The 13,011-nt window shown below is 41.1% G+C and overlaps 1 protein-coding gene across 1 annotated transcript; it reads left to right on the top strand.

Annotated features, from left to right (window-relative positions):
* Positions 1-893: 893 nt before the first annotated feature.
* ACTR5 (ARP5 actin-related protein 5 homolog (yeast)) lies at positions 894-10,359 on the top strand. The gene is made up of 8 exons (XM_009708954.1): positions 894-1,124; positions 1,995-2,164; positions 3,005-3,222; positions 3,563-3,745; positions 6,387-6,509; positions 7,056-7,195; positions 8,127-8,259; positions 9,771-10,359. Exons 1-8 carry the CDS (start codon positions 958-960, stop codon positions 10,026-10,028), a joined length of 1,392 nt encoding a protein of 463 aa, XP_009707256.1. The 5' UTR covers positions 894-957; the 3' UTR covers positions 10,029-10,359.
* Positions 10,360-13,011: the final 2,652 nt, after the last annotated feature.

Below are 13,011 nucleotides of genomic sequence, written 5' to 3'. Positions count from 1 at the left end.
GAGGGGGCTGCCGGGCCGGGGTGAGGCCCTGAAGCCGCCGGTAAAACCACAGCCGGCCCTGCGAGGGGCGTGGGTGGAGGGGGAGGTCGTGCCTGGTGCGTGTAGTGGGAATGGGGGGTCCAGCATCGCCCCCGGTTGTCCTGGGGCGTTGTGTTGTCCCATTCATCGCAGATACTCACGGCCTGGGCGGTCGGGTCCTGAACAACCTGCTGTGGTGAACCTGGCCAGGCCGGGTGCTCCCCAGGGTTGTCTTTTGAACCCTACTATTCTCTTAACTTTTTCATAATTTTGTGGTAAAACGAAAGTGGGAGGATACAGTGAGAGGTTTGGACTGCAGCGTCTTGTCTGGCTGTGGCCGAGAACCAGCATCTAGGATAAGTTTTTAAGAAGGATATTAAACATTACTAGTTTTGTATAGTGCTCTTAGTAGCAGTGCTTGTTGATTATTTGTTTTGTATACTCAGTTCAATTGAGAGTTGCTCCTCACACCATGAAGACTTCTGCCTGTGTGACAACACCAGTCTGAAAGCTTTACCTAGTGCTGAACTGAACTTCCACCAGTTTTCACTCACACCTCACCGCCTCATTGCATAAATTTTGGTTACTTAGGTTTTTAATAATTCGTATATGACTTTAAAAAATCCGTTCTCCTCCACCCTTAGGAGTTTATTATTTGGTTGAATCAACATTGGAATCCTTGCTATAGACAAGACTTTTTTACCCTGTTAAGCACTAGGTATAATTTAACTTAAATGATTAATAGCCTGCAGATAAAGTGGTTTCTTACTGCTGTTTTGGAGTTCTTGCTGGTGTTCAAAAGAAGAAGCAAGTATAAGTATCCTTGGATTTTCCCTTCATGCCTTTATTATTTTTCTTTTCCCTTATCTCTTACAGGGTTGTGTTGATCATCCAATTGTTTTGACAGAAGCGGTGTGCAATCCTCTGTATTCAAGACAAATGATGTCAGAGCTGCTCTTTGAATGTTATCAAGTGCCAAAAGTGTCCTATGGTGTAGATAGCTTGTACAGTTTTTACCACAACAGAAGGCAGAACTGGCCCTGTAGTGGTTTGGTAATATCTTCAGGTTATCAGTGTACGCACATTTTGCCAGTCTTAGAAGGCAGGTGAGTTCTTGGTGTCTTAAGTACAGTGCAGCCTTTCTTTGTCAGTCATTGACTTTTCAAGTGATGCAAATACCCATTCCTCTACCGTTAAGTATTCCAGCTCCTGCACTATAAGCTCTTATCAGCTCTTGATTTATACTGATGAGTTAAAACTAGGTCTGGAGATTTTGCTAAGTTCTGTTGAATTTTGAATTGAAGAAGCAGTGCTGTCCTTGTACATATGGTATTTCTAGTTCCTATTCACACCTAGATCTGTACTTTCAAAAGTAGAAGGGGATATCTGCCCCAAGTAAGAGCAGGCATTAAAAAACATATGTTAGGTTTTAAAGCAGCTTTGGGACGAAAGAAAGTACTCTGTGAGATTTCTGCAGTTCTTGAGGCTTTTGTCATTCTGATTATGCTGCTATGTTGCTCTGGGGTTTTTATTTATTTATTTTTAATCCTTGCTGCAGGAAATGGCTTTATTATATCTGGTAGATGCTTCAGATTTTTGAGGATTACACCTGGCCAACTGTGAAATGTTACAAAGGTTAAAGGAACTACTTTTAGCTCCACTAACCATCATTTCCTTTCTTATAATAGAACATTTCCTTGCTGTAACCAAAATTATTTAATATTTGGATGTTTTAAAAGCAGAACAGAGCCTTTCAGAAAGTATCTGCAATAAACAAAGCAGTGATTATGCTTGTTGTCTGAGAAAAGCAGGTGTATGAGATTCTCTGGTAACTGAATCTTGAAATATTTGTCTGTGAATATTCATCTGTCTACTTGACCATATCAGAAATTAAATAATACTAGGGAAAGTAGGAAGTCTGTTTTGTGCTGAACTTGTGGATCTCTCCAGTCTCAGTTGTGTCTCTGCATTTTCAGGTTGGATGCTAAAAACTGTAAACGTATTAATCTTGGAGGATGTCAAGCAGCTGTGTATCTCCAACGTCTCCTTCAGCTGAAATACCCGGGGCATTTTGCTGCCATCACTCTCAGTCGCATGGAGGAAATACTACATGAGCATAGCTACATTGCAGAGGACTATATAGAGGGTAAAACCAGCTGTAATTTACCACTAGATAGTGTTCATCCAAACTTAGTTTTGTCCTCTATATCCCTTATTCTCAAGTTGGCTGGGATTCTGGCAGAAATACTCTTAGTACTATTTTGCTTGCTTTATAGCTGTCTTTCTGGTAATATGCCTCATGGGAAATGCTTGACAATAGTTTCAAATTTAACATAAAGATAGAAACAAAATTAAATTACGAAATATCTATATTGGTTCAAATTTCTCTGTGAATAAAAACTAGGATTATTTCAGAGCAAAAGATTTAAAATGAGTTTATTTTATTAGTTACTTTATACTTCCAACAAAATATTAACTTGGTTAGGATGATTTCTGCATCTGGCCGTGCTTCTTACCTGCTTTAAGGTTTCCAAAATTGCAGAGGACACTTTTCATGACTTTTTGTGAATTAAAGAAGTTTTAGAAGTTCTATGGTAAATGGCATTTTAAGTAGCGGCTGAAGAAAAGTGTTTTCTTAAATTTGTCATTTGTGAAAGAGCCTGCAGGAGTCCTTAGAAATGTGTGAGAGCTCTCCCTTACCTTGGGAAGAGAGAAAAGACACTAGCATACACTTCCCACTTCATAATACTTTGCATTTCCTGCATGCTGGAGATCAGAGCACTAAGAACCATGTGCACCGAGTATGTGATTGGAAGGTGGCCCTTTGAGGGTGTAACTAAATATGTGGGCAGCTGCCAAGAGGTGACAGAATCCTAGGCTGGGCTGTTGCCGCCTTCTAAGTCTGAACTTAGCGTGGAGTGCATACAACATACAAATCATCATTTTCAGCCTGGCAAAACAGTTATTTTGCTTTCAAAACATTCAGAGCTACAGAAGTGGAGGTCCCCAGAGTACTATGAGAACAACATGCACAAGATGCAGCTGCCTTTCTCTAACAAACTGCTGGGAAGCACTCTGACATCAGAGGAAAAGCAGGAGAGGCGGCAGCAGCAATTACGTCGACTTCAAGAACTCAATGCACGTCGTCGAGAAGAGAAGCTGCAACTTGACCAAGAGAGGCTGGAGAGGTTACTGTATGTACAGGTAATCAAGGCAAAGTTTTCTGTGTGATCTTTTGGGAGGAGGGCAGGCTGCCCTCAGAGCTTTATCAGAAGGTCATGCTTCACTGTAAAAAAGCTACGACTGTCCTGTCTGTTTTCTGATAGGAGCTTTTTAAGGTTACTTGCAAGATAAAAGGGAGAGATTATTGATGCAGAGGATGCTTTCAGGTTCTGAACAGTACTTTTGTGAAATATTTTGAGTGCTGCTGAAACATGGACATCATAATGTCTAGTAATTAAGGCAAAGTGTCTGTACACACACAGTTGATGAATAGTTGATTACCCTATATTGTTCATCACAGCTAACTCTGAGCTGTCTGTAGGAACTTCTGGAAGATGGTCAAATGGATCAATTCCACAAAGCTTTGGTGGAGCTGAACATGGACTCTGCAGAAGAACTTCAGTCTTACATCAACAAATTGAGTCTGTCTGTTGAACAAACGAAGCAAAAAATCCTACAGGCAGAAGTCAATATTGAAGTAGATGTTGTGGACAGCAAGCCAGAGGTATAATGTTTTCGCCAAGTTAATCCTCTTCTTATCTCTGAGAGAATTAAGTTTTTATGATTGAAAATGTGCGTCTTCAGACTCTTATGGATCAACTGAGCTTTTCCTTTAACACACTGCAACTCGCTAATTTGGCAACTGCTTCTCTCATTTCTAGCTTTCCTGTGCAGCTACAGAAAATGACAGTTTTGATTTTATAGAGTATGCCTGAAATCAGTAACCTTTCTTACGCTCTTCTGCACTGTGCCCTGGGACATATCTTGTGGTTTGATTCAGTATAGTTCTAAGCATAATCTCTAGGCTTCCTGACAGTAGTTGAAGTATATTTACATGAAACCAGTAAGTTTCCTTAAAAATTTCTTGCACATCTTTAAGAAGTTGGAGAAAAAAAGAAAATAGCTGTATTGAGTCAGAGAAATGCCACTGAAGGTACCACTTCTTCCATTTGTACTTACTCGTGGCAGCATATGCAAGCCACTGCCCTTACGTAAGGTTGACTTGCTTAGAGGTTGTAAATGCAGCAGCTAATATAATGATTTTGTTTGTACTTTAAACCAACCTCTAACTCTGCTTTTGTATTAATTTTAGTGAAATAAGTGGACCTGGTATGTTAAAGACGCATATTTTTTTCAGTGTCTGACAATTAAATGACATGGAGTTTTAAGCACTTAAACCTCAAGTGGTTATAATCCGAAAACAACCATCCTTAAATGTCAGTAGCCTTCTATTAAAGATATGGAAGGACCTATCAAGCTTTTTGTTAAAAACAGTATTTGTTTTCCTTTCTGTACTTCCATTTCAGGTGCAGAGAACTTTATGGTAAACAACTAACCCTTTGCCTCCATTCTGGTTATCTTTTTTTGGTGCATTTAAGCAGCATGTTCTGTTTTGTTTACTTAACAATGAAAAATTGATTGCTACACTTGGTTGGTGGAGTTGTCTTGAAGATGAGAAGTTTATTTGTCTGCTTTGCCAGACTTATATAGGCCCAGCACATAACGGCTTCTCCTAAGAGATGGTCTAAGGCCGTTCGTCCATTAACTTGTAATTGCCTTTCAAGTCACGTAAGATAGAGGTTGTTTAGTTATATCAGTCTTTGCTTAGGACAAGGTATAGAGAAAAATGGATGATTGAAGCATAGAGGAGAATGGTGCCAGATATAGGAGTTCTTGTGTCCTACATGGAACTTGAGATGTATCCAAAACTAGCAGGTGAGCTGTTATCTTCTGGGAGTTATATTTTGCCTACCCTTAGCAGTAAAGCTTGTGTAAGAATCAAAATGACTGCGTCTGAGTGAAATTGAGGTAGTTGATGGGCTTACCATTGTGGGAAAGAATCTTTCTGCCTTCTGTCAAAAGAAATTGTTCTAGAAAAAGATAATTAAAAGACTGTCAACTTCTCGTAATTTTGCTCAGTGGCTGTGCCTAAGTTCCAACATGTCCGTCTTGGATCCCACGCTCCTTTTTACTGGGTGTAGTCTCAGACCTTGGAATGAATCCACATGCCTTTTTGTTTGGTCTGTGCTTTGTGAGTATAGGTGCAATTATTACCAAATCCATTTGTGAAGGTAGGCCATCCCTCTGTGTCCCTGTGAAGGAGTCTAAAAGCTGATGAATTATGTTGTCCTAGGGTCTGTGCCAAGTCTTCAGCTGAATTCTATGTTTCTTTCTGTTTTTCTTTTTTCTTTTTTCTTTTTTTTTTTTTTTAAGAGCTAAAAAGAGATGGATTTTACAAAGCGTAAGTGTTGGAGATAACTTCTGGTGACTACTGTTTGTTTGCTGTAACAACACTACTTAAACTTCAGTTTGAGTAATTGCTTCGGTTTTAAGTGGATGTAAGCTAGATACTTAAGAATGTTTAAATGATCTAGCTTTATGTCATCATTGCGTGCTAGACATTGCAACAAATGTTTCAAGTTTAAAATAACAAAAACAAATCTTTAGCGACAAAATCCCAAAGGTAACATTGTAACAAAAATAAAGTAGGTAATTAAAAAGCTGCTCCTACTTCGCAACAGTGAAGTAGTCTAGGACAATTTTTGAGTGATGCTTTTCATTAGGAAGGAGCTTTGGGAGCACTTTCACGTCTGTGTAAAATATAAAGGCTTTTGGTTTATCCTGTGTGCTAATGCTAGGTGGTTGAAACTGTCAAAAATTGTGTGGCAGCTTTGGAGCTAGCAAATATTTGTTTCCCAGTCCCACGCAACCAAGGCAGGGAATTTAATGGTAATTATAGAGCAGTTATAGGTGCTGGGAGTGCACCAAGTTTTAACCAATTCAAAAAACTATTTTAGTAAGTTTTAGTATGTTATGTTTAGGATGTGGCTGGCTAGGATCTTTGCAGTTAGCTTGTTGACTAAGGCTTTTAATTTAATTTCTGAGCTGACATAGCAGTAAATTTATTGAAAGTGTTTGATTTTTATGCTTTGAGTGAATGTCAGTCTTCTGTTTTCTGGATTGTTCACCGTTTTGATTTTTGTCTGCAGTGCTGGAGAACAGCGTATTTGGTTTCAGGCATATTAAAAAGTTGAGATTTGAGGAAATTGCCATTGAATTTTCCAAATATGTCACCAGAGTTGAAGTCATGTATATGCCTAGCACACCTGAGCTAAGCTGCTATAATATACCTTCTCTGTTTCCAGACTCCCGATTTGGATCCATTAGGCAGTGAACAGTCACTCGAGGATGTGGAAAGTATTAATGAGTTTGAACCTTTATTTGCTGAGGAACAGCCTGAAGTTGAGAAGCCTGTTGCTGCAGTGCAGGTTTGATTTCTATATTTACACTTTGTGCCAGCGATTGCTGCCTCCCGGTTGTCCAGCTAGTCTGGTAACATTTCTCCAAATGCAAACTTTGTTTGCCTGCTCTTGGAAGAGACACTTAAGCTATCTGAACGGGACATTAAGAGAGAAGAAATCCTTGCAATCTTAGCTGATGGTTTAGAACATGAATATACGCACTTGGCTCACTCTGCAGGCAGTGCCTGTTGTAGCAGTGCCATGTTATTAGGGGAAAAAAAAGTCCTGCTCAAGTGTTTTTTTGTGTGATCTGTAGCCTAATATTGCATGCCAGTGGACACAGCTTTCAGCTTGTGAGTTTGAGCCTTAGGATTGAGTGGCACCAAACAGAATGAAGTATAGGAAAAATGCGGCTTCCTTGGCCTTCTGGAACATTTTACAGCATGGCCTTTTCTCTGTGAGAGTGTTACGATCTGTTTTTTTTACAGAATTGTTTGGAAACTTTGCTTATTCTAGAATATCCCTGTAGTTTAACATAATTTCCCACTACCTTTCAATCTCATCTGTTTAAAGCCCGTGTTTAACCTGGCAGAGTACCACCAGCTTTTCCTTGGCACTGAAAGAATCAGGGCTCCAGAGATTGTTTTCCAGCCCTCCCTGATAGGAGAAGACCAGGCTGGTATAGCAGAAACCATGCAATATGTCCTTGAGAGGTGAGTTTACAAAGCTACTTGGCACTTACTTCAAACAAGCTAGTCTTGTTTTGATATCAGCTTTTGCAATACCGGTTACTTAATAATTTGAGAAAATATATTTTAATAGTTCTTTTTAGTGGGGTTGAGCATTGCAGGTTAGACATGTCTTCCTGTTCTGAAAACCACATGTAACTCTGCTTGTCTTAAGTTAGTGGTCTCCAAACTTTTTTTGATCAATTACCCCATCAGTAAAAAATTTTTGAGCACACGCCTCCAATATATGTATTTATAAATTACATGTGGGTACTACTGACCTAATATACATTTTACTACATTTTAAAACATGCACAAAACCAGAAATTAAAAAAGGATGAGGTAAAGGTGTAATAAACACTATTTTTATTTATTTATTTATTTGTTAATGGTACAAAAAGTGTCATCTTCCTGCACCCCAGTGGATTGTCTTGCAGACACCTCGCTTTGGAGACCCCTGGTCCAACTCGTTATAGAGGGAAACAAGAAACCCTTGTAAATAGCCATCCCATGAAACCATGAGCTGGCAGTCTCTGTTTTTGCAAGACCAAAGTCAGGGGTGATGTTTTTAAGTTATGATACAGGCTTGCTTTGCTGGACAACTATTTCCAGGCAACTTCGCATTAGCAAAATGTCACTCGTGAACTGTATGAACATACAAGATTGCATTTTCTGAAATGTAAGAATTCCAGCTCTACTGAGTTGTTGGTTTATGAGGTACAGTGTACAGTGCATTTTCTTCTGCCACCCCATGAATTTCCGGAAAACAAATGAACATAGGTTTTCATGGTAGGGAAGTGAAGGAAGTTTCTCAAAAGTGAATCCTGAAAACAAGGTATCAGTATTCCCTGTAGCTGTTCAGTTCATAGGAGAGAGGTCCTTGAGAAAGACTGAAGTTGGTTTTGGTTCCTTGTAGGTATCCAAAGGAACAACAAGCTATTCTTGTCCAGAATGTTTTTCTCACGGGTGGAAATACAATGTACCCTGGACTGAAAGCCAGAGTCCAGAAGGAACTCCTCGAAATGAGGCCATTCCAGTCATCTTTTCAGGTACATGTATTGGTATGATGTTTGTGTCAACAGCCTGTTCATCTGTGTTCAAAAGTAATTCGGATTGGGAGTGATACAGAGTGGGGGTACTTAGCGCATGGGAATAGGGAGTGTTTTATGACAAGACACTACAAACAGCTTTTATGACCTGAGAAGATGAAGGTTAAGCAAAGATATAGTCGCTCTTTATGAAGACATTAGGGAGAGTAGGGAAACCTTCTTCAGCTAAAGGACCATGCACACACAAGCATGTTTGGCTGGAAATTTGCAGATTGATTTTGTGGGATTGGGACAGTTACTATATGGAACAAGTGACCTTTGCTAGAACTAGTTGCTGGGATAAACTGCGCTCACTTCAAAACTAAGTTACTTTTCAGTTTGTCACATGTAATAACTGTCTGGGACAGCAGCAAAAGAGATTCAGTGAGTATCTTGCGAACTTGTGATCCTTTGTAACTTTTTTAGTAGCAAGCACAGTTACAAGCTGGGAAAGTCCCAGAGTTTGCCTTGCCTTTTGTAAGGAGACTTGCAAGAGTCTTCCTTGCTGTTCTGAAACCACCTTGTCTCCTCAAATCTACTATCTCATTGAATAGAAAATCAGGTTATGAACTGGGGAGAGGGGAAAAAAAATATCTGTGCAAATATAATCTTACAGTTCCACAACCCTTGTTTTGTACAGTTATTATGTGTAGCTCTGAGCCAGGTGTGACTGACAAACTTAATTGCAGCCACATACTTGGTAGTTTTAGGAAGGATATTGCTTGCTGAGTTTTGAGCTTGTAACTTGTGTCTATGGGAAGAAAATGTGTGTGTTTTCGTCTGCTTTTAACTGAATAAGAGCTTCTTTCTTTCCATTAAAATATATGTGTCTATGGGAAGAAAATGTGTGTGTTTCGTCTGCTTTTAATGTTGCTCCTTGTAACTGAATAAGAGCTTCCTTCTTTCCATTAAAATATGGTCCATAGTGTGATCCTATCAGAAATCTGTCACTTGACAGATATTGCACATGGGATTTACATAGTGTCTAATCTAGCAAGCCCATAGCTGAACCAAGAAAGCAGTTCATGTTATAGAAATCGGAGTAGTTTAAATGGAAGTATGAATCCACACCAGTGGAAAGAGCACATGTAGTTCTTTCCTACATACTGTGGTTTCTTGGCCTGCAGTTTTCCTCCCTGCTCCTTCAGGCAGGGAGGAAGTTTTGCTGGAGCACTTGTTACTTGTTTTGCAGTACTACCAACTCTTCCGGCTGTGAGGGCTATTGATTATGAATGTGGTACACCCATGTGCTTTCTCAGCCTGTAGAAACAAAGCAGGCTCATGGAGACTTGATCTCAAGGTGGAAACACACTTCAAACCCATTCCTAACATTGCTCTTCCCCAGAGGCACTGAATAATCAGCTCAAACTTCTGAAATTCAGTGATTTGTGTCATATACCACTGTAATCAGAGTAAAAAGGGCTTTCGTCTCCTGTGTCGAATTGACATTGTTCTGTTTTCCTTCCATCCAGGTTCACCTTGCATCGAGTCCTGTTTTAGATGCCTGGTATGGGGCTAGGGATTGGGCAGTGGAATACATGACCCGTGAGGAAGGCTGGATAACCAGAAAAGACTATGAAGAAAAGGGGGGAGAATACCTCAAGGAACACTGTGCTTCAAATGTCTATGTTCCCATTCGCCTTCCAAAGCAGGCCCCACGGACAACAGAAGCATTAGCACCTAGCAGAGGGCTGACATCCAGCACAGGCAATCCTTGTGAGCAGGCGTAGCACTGCGCCTTTCTCACAGACCCTCGGACGGAGATAACAGTGCAGAGAAAAGAAGAGTTACTGGTGTGCGGTATGAGCTGTGCATGGAGTGCAGGCCTCGGCCTAGCCTTGCTGGCTGCTCAGAGAGCACTAAGCATCTCATCCAGTCCCTTGAACATGGAGGACGAGCCACGCTGGGGTGTCAGCCAGCATGGCCGTAGCACTTGCAACGCTGAGTGCTGCTCATGCGTAGCACAGGAGCATGCATCAGCAAGGAGGAACACAACGGAGGTGCATTCCAGAGAAAAATACCATCTTATAAACGTTCATAGTAAGACTCAGGGTTTTTTGAGAGTATATGTTTTACAGTTTGGGGTTTTTTTATTTAAGTAAAAGATACTAGTTTTATACTGCTTTTATTGCATGATCCAGAAGCTGGGCCTGTATCAAGGGAGTCAGTCCAGCAGGCGTCTCCCTCTCTCGTCGCAGCGAGCGTTTGTCAGGACGTTGGTCAGGACATGTCGTGCTGCTGGAGGCCGCGGGGATGGTCTGTGCCTTTCCTCCGCAGGCCTCCTGCACTCGCGTCTTGTTTGATTTCCTTCCTGCTACACACTTTCTACTAAACCACCGCTGAATAAGCAGTGAGATTTCAGGTACTTTTTGACTTCATTTATGTCAGTAATATTGATATCTTAGTTGAAACTGGAGACCTGGTCACAGAAAGCGCTGTCCAGCTATAGAGACAGAACCCTCCATAAAGCACGGTCCAGAATGACTGCCAAATCTTGTGCGGTCCTTAAGTGGTTTTACAAGAGTGGTGGCTGAGCAAGGCAGCTCTTGACTGATGGGACTTTTTTATTGAAAGTTGTTTTAGCAATAAAGCAAACTTTTTGCTTTACCACTAACTTCTATGTTTCGGTGATTTGACCTCTTTAAAGACTACAGCAGTAAGGATGTATTTGATGGGTTGTACCTTGCTGAAAAATGCAGGTTTACAGGCAGGCCCTTGTTCTGCTGCACAACATACTCTAGCTTAAATTTGACTGGGGATTCAGCTGTTGTGCTGAATGATTGTTATTTCTTTCCCAAAAGAATAATCAATACTAACTGAACTGAACTGAAACCTAAGCAGACTCTATCACTTTGGCAAAAGCTGTAAAAATATTAGGCTGGAAAAGGTGAGACTGTGGGGAAAATATCCAGACCATAACTGATATGGGTGAAGAGGTGGTAGCTTACTGTCCCGAAGGACAACTTATCTTGATGCTCTGTGGCCATCTGGCAGATTCAAAATAAAGGACATGAGGTGACTGTTGGTGCTGAAGTGAGGAGTTTGTTGCCACAGGATATGATATGCGCGTTTCTGGATTCAGAAAGTATTACCCAGATATACGATTTAAAAAAAAAAAAAGAAACATCTGCTATCAAATATGCGTGTGGGAGGTCCTGCAGGCGCATATTCTTTGGCGAGCATATGAGGGAAGCGTTGTTAGAGACCTGCTCTCTTACACGGTTCCTGCAGCACCCAGTGCTGGTTGCTCTCAGGTGGGATACAGGTCTTGGTGGACCTTCGGCCTGGTCCTAACAGGGAGTTGGGCAGGGGAGGAGGAGGAGAAGGGAGCTTGCTGCCTTCAGGTAACCTCAGGTTTGGACTGTTCATCCTCCTATCCCTAGCTGCCTGGAGGCATACTCATTTTCAGGACCATTAAGGGAATTCTATGGGTAGTAAAGAATGTGGAAAAACGTGCTATGCTGAAACATGGCAGAGTTACACCCCAACGTGTCTTTTCTGATACTAGTTCATATCAGTGACCTGGAGTAGAGTATATGATGTCCCATGGCTGTTTGACCCCTTTCTGACACGTCCTTAGCTACAGCGACCAAGTGGCTACTCAAGATACAGAAGTATGTGCTGATACTTGGTGTTGGTTGCTAAATAGGTAAGACAGTGTTGTGCGTAAAACACACAACAGGCCTAGAAAGGCATCTGTAGTGGATGGTTGTATTACTTTTAAATATTTGGCCAAATTGTGCCAACCACTTCACTTGCATTAATTCAAAGCAGAGCTGTCTTAATTCTGTACAGAAATGCCAGATCAGCTGCTTAAACAGCTTCAAGGAAGAATAATTTTATAATCTCCTAAATATTAGCTGTTAATTTGTTACTTTATCCCCACAGTAGCCAGAGTAACTAATGAACTTGGTCAACATGATCATCGTCGCAGGCTGTTCTGAATGTGCTGTTGGGCATTCAGTTGCTTGAAGTAGCACCATGAAAAGTGTGAATGTTGTAGAATGAGATTAATTTTACCTATATAAGTTCAGTTCCCCGATACGATTTGCTGTGGCGCTACGTGAGCATTGGTACTGGCAGGAGAAAAATGGAAGGAGTGTGTGGTGTTGAGGGCAGGAGGACGTAACGGCGTTATCTCTGACAGTAGCATTGGTCAAAGTCCTTGTAGACCTCCACCATTGTGACACTTGGGGCAAGGTTTTCTCATACCCATGTGCAGAATTTGGTTGTTTTCCATATAATTGGCACAGGACTCGCCAAACCCCGAAGGGGCTTGGACTATTTCTTCTGTGTATTGGCTTATGCCACCTGAGAGGGGAGCAGGCCAATAAGCCACCTGTGTAGCTCTTTTTTAATGGGATTTCTGGTTGTATGAGGAGCAGTAGCAGGGATTGTTACAATGAGAAAACTGCTTACTCGGAAAAAAAAAAAAATCATTCTGTGGACAGGAAACTTGAACTGACGCTGGGAGGGCCATTGCCAAGTGATCGTAGGGCTGCTGTTGAGTGAGCTGCTGTGCCAGCAGCCTCAAAATCTGTAGTGTGTTTATCCTGGCGGGTGTCCTGCAAGCTGACAAAAGTGCAATTGCCAGTTCAGAGATGGTCAAGTGGTTCCCAGTTGGTCTTCAGTGTATTAAGTTCAAAACAACCTGTAACCTTCTTATACAATTCAGTTATCACCTAATTCAGGTCAAAGAACACAAAAGTACAA

This window comes from Cariama cristata, unplaced genomic scaffold (assembly GCF_000690535.1).
Source record: "Cariama cristata isolate BGI_N322 unplaced genomic scaffold, ASM69053v1 scaffold12591, whole genome shotgun sequence".
Taxonomy (NCBI): Eukaryota; Metazoa; Chordata; class Aves; order Cariamiformes; family Cariamidae; genus Cariama; species Cariama cristata.
This window is presented reverse-complemented; position numbering and strand designations above follow the sequence as displayed.

Coding starts and splice junctions, on each gene's coding strand:
- ACTR5 (XM_009708954.1), top strand. CDS start 958: ATGATGTCAGAGCTGCTCTTTGAATGTTATCAAGTGCCAAAAGTGTCC. Junction 3,223..3,562: donor AGAGGTTACTGTATGTACAG/GTAATCAAGGCA, acceptor AGCTGTCTGTAG/GAACTTCTGGAAGATGGTCA. Junction 8,260..9,770: donor CATTCCAGTCATCTTTTCAG/GTACATGTATTG, acceptor CCTTCCATCCAG/GTTCACCTTGCATCGAGTCC.